Below are 6,564 nucleotides of genomic sequence, written 5' to 3'. Positions count from 1 at the left end.
AACCGTTGAAGAGGCTTTCAGAGCCGGGAGAAGTAATTTGTTAAGCTTAGGTGGGCCTAACGCTGAAAGCTCATCCTTGACCTCGAACTTTGCCATCAATTGAGAGCGTAAATCCTCCTGTAGGCCCGTACAGACAGTGGCAATAGCAAAATCAAGAATAACTTGGTCCCACGCAAAACGATTCAAAGAGTCCTCCTGCGTATGGAAAAGCTGACGGGCAAGCAAAGGGACCTCATCTTGTTCAGCGTCTGGAGGCGCGAAGGTAACCTCATGATGCATAGGATCTGACGCTACGGCTGAAAAGGAGGGGGGAAAGGATAGCCATAAGAATTGGTGTCGCAGAGGAGCTGTCGGTCAAGCCCCCTCTTTGCCAATTTTCAGCGTTCGATCAGCTCTCACAGAGCACGATACGCAAACCGCAGATAACGCGGTACTGGAAAAAAGGGTCGACAAGGGGGCTTACCTGGTTCAGAGCCCCGACTCTCGAGAGTCGTCGGCACCTCATGTGACTGAGAAGCAGGAAAACGCATCGAACATACCTTAATCTCGCCCTCGAGTAAGGATAATTTTTGGCCTTGAGTCTGGATCGCTGCAAAGATCTGCTCAAGGAGACTTGAATCTCGAAGCATGGAGGAAGCCCTCGATGAATCTCGTCGTGGTCGATCATCGGAAGAGGATCGGCTAATCTCTCGAGAACGAGAACGAGAACGCAACTTATTGCGAACTCTCCTGTGAACATGGGAGCGTTTTTTGTGACGTCGATAATCCTTAGATCTTGAGCGACTTCGGTGATGCGAACCCGGCATTTCGAAACTAAGAATCCAAAAGAAAAAGGCAAATTTTCTTGAAGAGACACACGAAAAATTCGTTGGCTAACGCGAACAGAAACACAATGAAGATGTTTACGTCTGCGCGCGCCGGAGTTGCTAGGCGCATCGATAAACAAAAAAAAAGATTTTTTTTCTCTTAAGTGGTATTTTTTGAATTCTGTTGGCTAAACGTGCTCAGGCGCACTACTACAATTATTTCTCCATCCGGACGAAACCTAAGGCATAATTACAGAGCGATGCAGTTTCAAATCAATTTAACCGAAGTCTAATAAAATTCAATGCAAGATTTAGCGTACGTTTCTATTATTTTATAATATTAGTATGCATTAGTTTTGAGGGATTTTTTTCTCAAAAATTGATTTATTATACGAATACCTTAATGACCGTAATCAAAATATTTCCCTTCGTTTTCTTTAACTTTTTCTGGCAAGAGATGGATTCCGCGATGATAAAAATATTTTTCTTCGGAATTGATACAATTTTTTCAACTTTTCGCATTTTTTCGAAATTATGAAAGTGCATATCCTCTAGAGCGTATATGTTGTATCAATCGGAACAAGAGATAATAAGCGGGGTGCGATAAAACTTCCCATTTTAACTTTAATAGCGTTTGCTTCACTAATAATGCAATATGAGGATGAAAATGCCGTTTACGAAACTCCATTTTTAAGATGATATAAACACGATGTTTACCGCGTCTATTGTTAATAAATGATTAAATATCATGAAGTAATGTTAAAGCATTAAGAAACAATAGCTTTGATTGGAATGTCTTCGACAACACCGACATTAGTGCCATTATCTTGCAAAACCTTTAAAACTAAATCACACTCCTAATATATGTATATAAGTATGAATACATCTTAAACCTCAGTAAAATAAAACAACTATTCTTTCCGTCTTACCGATTGCTACACTTAAAATATAATTATAATATATATTGAATTAGTAAGTCTATTCAAATTTTTATTTACAAGCTAAATATTTCTTCTCTCTAAATGAGACGGACCAGCTAAGAAAAATGTATTTGATAATAATTCTTGTTAATAGAAAAAATGCAAGTGAATTAATTAACAATTGTCCTCTAGACACATAACTTATATTGCTACATATCAGATTTTTTAACAGTATCTATAGATATTTTTCATAGTATATTACATTTTAATGCAATTGCAAATTGGTGATAATTCTGATATCAAATCTTCTGTATATGCATACAGAGGACGCATGTATTTGGCACCGCATTTAAATTTTGTAATAAGATAATTTTGAACGGATTATTATCATTTATGTAATATTTCCTTATGAAATACAAATGAAAAGTCAAAAAACAATTTTAATAGAGCTTAACCTAATTTTTACAGTTATTAAATTAAAACTAATTAAACTTTTTATTTAGCTTATTGCAGTTCGGTATAGAATGTATTTTATTGGAAACTTTTACATGAAAATTACAAGTACCTTATACAACAATATGACTTGACAAATAGATTTAACCTATACATCAATATTTACGTTTTAACAAAGATCGAAACACCTCTCATCGATCTCCGTCGAACATTTTCCCGCATAAATTATATGACTCGTCTAGTGACATAACTCTGTAATGCTGTGCGGAAGTATCAAGGCATAAACGAAATTAATTGTACTGATATTGCAACAAATTAAAACAGACTCAAAAGTGCAATTGTAATAAAACTTATCGTAGTTATCGTAATCGGCATAGCCTGCAAGAATAAAAACATACGTATTACATGTTCCTTAATTAAATAATATTGAACGGTAAATAACTTTATATTTCATAAATTAATATGGAGACATTTTACATAAAAAACAGAAGTACATTAAGACATTTTTGATTTAAGAATCCCATTTAAATATATTTTGTACCAAACTATAACAATACATTGTTAATAATTGCATTACCAATATATTTCACAGAATAAAAATTAAAAGATAATTTACGTAAATGTCACTATAAAAATGAATAAACAGAGATTTCTCAAGGTATATAAATAAACGAAACATTAATAAACATTTGTCTGGCAATTATTTCTAATTTTTTAGAATTTCTATAAAATTATACTTCTTAAAAAAGTTTGCAAATTTATATACAAACTGAAATACTTTTTAGAAATGCTAACAAAATATAAATCTTTTCAAATTCTTTTATATATTATATATGAATATGCATTATACAGGGTGTCCCAAAACCCTCGGATTTCCTTTTAAGTATGAATTCTTTAGAGTATTCTAAGATAAAAATCCTATGAAAAGGTTGAGACTATAATAGTTTTTAAATTAATAGCGATTAAAGTTGGCTAATCACAGAGCTGACATTTCGCGCGCTCGCATATATTATTATTTTATTTTATAATAAAATTTAAAAAATAAATTCTAAGTAACTATATTTCAAGAACTACACAAGATCACCATTTAATTTATAAGGAAAAATTGATGAGTATCTTCTCTACAACATATGTCAAGGTCAAGATTATTGGAGCTTCATCCCCTAATATACAGAGATAGCGATCAAAAAATATATATGTTGTTATAATTTATTTATAATATTAAATCTTGTCTATATTATATTTATATTTATTAAACTTTTGGATAAATTAAAAAAATTTTTTTAAATTTTTATAAAGTATGTGCAAACGTAAAAACATATTAATTAATATAACAATTTATAACAGTAAAATAAAATGAGAGATATTTTTAACCGTTAGGAAATAATATAAAATTCTGAGACAAATTTAATCAATAGAAACAATCATTTTTTAAACTTTTTTCATTTATTATATATTCTATAACATATAACATATAATATATAATGTACAACCATAACATTTTTATAATCTTTATAGTGTCATTATAAGTAAGTATAAATAACTCAAAAGTCGAATAACACATTATTATTAAGATTCTAGTAACATAAATAACACATTGTTATTAAATTAAATTATTAACATTAAGCAATTTGTAAATTTTTTATTACATTTTTATGAAATTATTCCTATTATTAGTAATAGGACTAATTTAAAGATTAACATAAAGATGTAATAACAGTTTATAAATTGCTTAATGTCGATAATTTAATTTCCGTTGCCACATAGAATACACCATTATTTAAAATTGTAATTATATATAATATTATTTTTAAACAAACATAACATTTTTTGTGTACAGTATTAAAATTTTAACCATCATAATATATTTGTTTTTATTTATTGTTTATATCAATATTCGGAATTCAGGAAATAAAAGTAATTTGTTTCTTGAAATGCCGTTACCACGACAATTTTTTTTTGGTAACAGATTGGTAACAGGATCATTTTATTTTTTTTTATAACTGTAACGGTAACATAGTTACATTTTTTTCGGTAACAACAAATTATAAGTTACTTTTATCGTTACTTTTTGTATTTTGAACATTTATGACAAAATTTTTTTATATTTAATCTTTAAGTAGTATTCATAGTTTGTTCTTATTTTAAGACTGTTTTAAATAATTTAAGAATATGCCTTTGCGATTGGTTTATGACATCTTAATAAGAATGTCATAAAATCCATAAATCATTTAATGTCACAAATTAAATTAATTAGTAATTTAATAAGATATTTACGTTAATAAGTATCTTAAAATACTATTAAAAATATCAGCCAAATTGCGTATATTAATATTGTTTTTATTAACATAAAAAAAATTGCAAAAGTAAATTTAGATTAATTAACTCTTGTTTCAGCATTAAAAAAGAAACAAAACGAATCGTTACTTTCTAAGTAAATGGGAACGGTAGCGAATTAGTTTAAGAATCAGTAATTATAATAATGGTAATTTGTTTACTTTTTTGACTTTATCCGAAATGAGTAACGAAACTATAATTACTATAATGTAACTTTTCATTTCCTGCCAAAACTTTTGCAAACTTTGACTTATTTATTAAGTTAATAGTAAGATTCTGCGGTAAATCTTCAAAATATCTTACATTCAGATATTCTAACGGATTCATCATTAAATACATTTCTGTTATTGGCAACGCACTAGTCAGTGATAAAGATTCCAATGAAGTGAATTTATTATCGCTCAAATCCAAATATTTCAGAGATACAAGGGATTTTGCCCATCCATCCGGCAGAAAACTTAATATATTCGTCGACAGATCTAATTCTTCTAGGATAGAAAGAAATGCGAACGCATCAATATCAATCTCATCAATTTGATTTTTTCCCATTAACAACTTTGTCAATTTCGGCATTTGCGCGAAAGCGTATGAGATTATTTTCTTTATGTTATTATGATTAATATATAAAACACTGATTTCTGTTTCATTTGAGATTTGTGGAACCTCTTCAAGTGTGTTGTTACTTAAATCAAGTGTTTTTAAATACTGCAAATTTGCAAATGTCTTTGGATGTAAATAATTTATATAATTTGTGGATAAATTTAAATAAAGCAAATTGTTATTGTCTTGGAAAGCGCCTGAGTCAATACTATTAATTTTGTTTTCGGAAACCGAAAGATATTGTAGAGCTTTCAAATCAGCCACTGATAGACTATACTCATTATTCTTAATGGAATTGAAACGATTGTTCTTCAAGTTCAATGCCAACAATTTGCTCATTCTTTTGCTTAAATGCAAAGAATTTAGCGAATTATCGTGAAGATCAAGAAAGTATAAGCTACTCGGTAGGAATTCTACAAAATTGGTTCCTGTTATGTCGTTTCCGGAGAGATCCAATATCTCTAATTTAGGAAATGAAAAAAAAGACAAATCACTAAAACAAATTTTACGAAAAAACAAAATTTTTAAGTTGGGATAGTCGCCAGAAATATGAACTTCACGAGGATTATAATAGTCCGAATAATCCGAATATATATCCGAATATATTGCCTTATCTATAATAAGAACTTGTAACTTATTATGACCTCCAAAGTTAAGTAATTCATCTTGGCTTCTGAGTCTACTGTTCGAAAGGAACAAATGAGTTAAATTTGGAAGTTTGTTGAAGGCACCATACGCAATGCTCTGAATATTGCCCATGAGGTTGAGGCAGGTAATTAAAGAACCGCTGATGAAATCTTGATTGATACCTGCAGAGATTTCTTTGTTGGAGAAGTTTAAAGAAATCACATCATCTTTACAAAGATATCGAACCAATTCGTCCACATAATTTAATGGCAATTCAGCGCCATCGTAAACGTAATTGTTGGTTAATATTGCTCGTATAGTCCAACAAGTTGATATTTGCGAAATCAAGATGACGATTATGAAGACAAACTGTGCCATGGCTAATCTGTAAATATAGTATAAATTGTCTGTTTTAGAAATATAACGAAAAAAATGGCTTATGATTAAAATGTAAATTATGATAATTATACATATATATATATGTATATATATTAATTTACACTTAATAAATAATATAATGGTGTATGTTAGTGCATATCTACAGAGTGGACCATTTTAATCCATCCAGTCGAATATCTCAAAAATCAAGCCCGGGAGAGAAAAATTTTTCAGACAAAAGTTTTTGGACTTCGAGGGGGATATAAGATGATAATATTGGTTTGGCCCTGAGTGGCGTCGTCAAGGTCAGGACAAGGTCATTTTGAATTTTTTAAATGGAACCTCCAATTTTTCATTACATGTTCTTATAGCACGCCTCGAGAACTTTCCAAAACACATAAATAAAATATTTTTTTATGAAATAAATCTTGAGTTATGAAGCA

At 29.8% G+C, this 6,564-nt stretch overlaps 2 protein-coding genes across 2 annotated transcripts; both read right to left on the bottom strand.

The window, feature by feature from the left end:
- Positions 1-69: 69 nt before the first annotated feature.
- LOC105461905 (serine/arginine-rich splicing factor 4-like) lies at positions 70-888 on the bottom strand. Its single transcript, XM_011708419.1, has 2 exons — positions 540-888; positions 70-296 (listed from the first exon to the last, which is right to left on the bottom strand). The coding sequence occupies exons 1-2, from the start codon at positions 804-806 to the stop codon at positions 291-293; spliced, it is 273 nt and encodes a 90-aa protein (XP_011706721.1). The 5' UTR covers positions 807-888; the 3' UTR covers positions 70-290.
- A 3,645-nt stretch (positions 889-4,533) lies between these two features.
- On the bottom strand, positions 4,534-6,124 carry LOC105461904 (leucine-rich repeat-containing G-protein coupled receptor 5-like). Its single transcript, XM_011708417.1, has one exon. The coding sequence runs from the start codon at positions 6,119-6,121 to the stop codon at positions 4,688-4,690; it is 1,434 nt and encodes a 477-aa protein (XP_011706719.1). The 5' UTR covers positions 6,122-6,124; the 3' UTR covers positions 4,534-4,687.
- Positions 6,125-6,564: the final 440 nt, after the last annotated feature.

The sequence above is a fragment of the Wasmannia auropunctata genome, unplaced genomic scaffold (genome assembly GCF_000956235.1).
Source record: "Wasmannia auropunctata unplaced genomic scaffold, wasmannia.A_1.0 LD275268.1, whole genome shotgun sequence".
In the NCBI taxonomy this organism is placed as follows: domain Eukaryota; kingdom Metazoa; phylum Arthropoda; class Insecta; order Hymenoptera; family Formicidae; genus Wasmannia; species Wasmannia auropunctata.
The sequence above is the reverse complement of the archived record's forward strand: the minus strand, read 5'-3'. Positions and strand labels throughout refer to the sequence as shown.

Bases quoted from the DNA above. Each gene is read 5' to 3' on its own strand.
- LOC105461905 (XM_011708419.1), bottom strand. From the start codon at position 806: ATGCCGGGTTCGCATCACCGAAGTCGCTCAAGATCTAAGGATTATCGA.
- LOC105461904 (XM_011708417.1), bottom strand. From the start codon at position 6,121: ATGGCACAGTTTGTCTTCATAATCGTCATCTTGATTTCGCAAATATCA.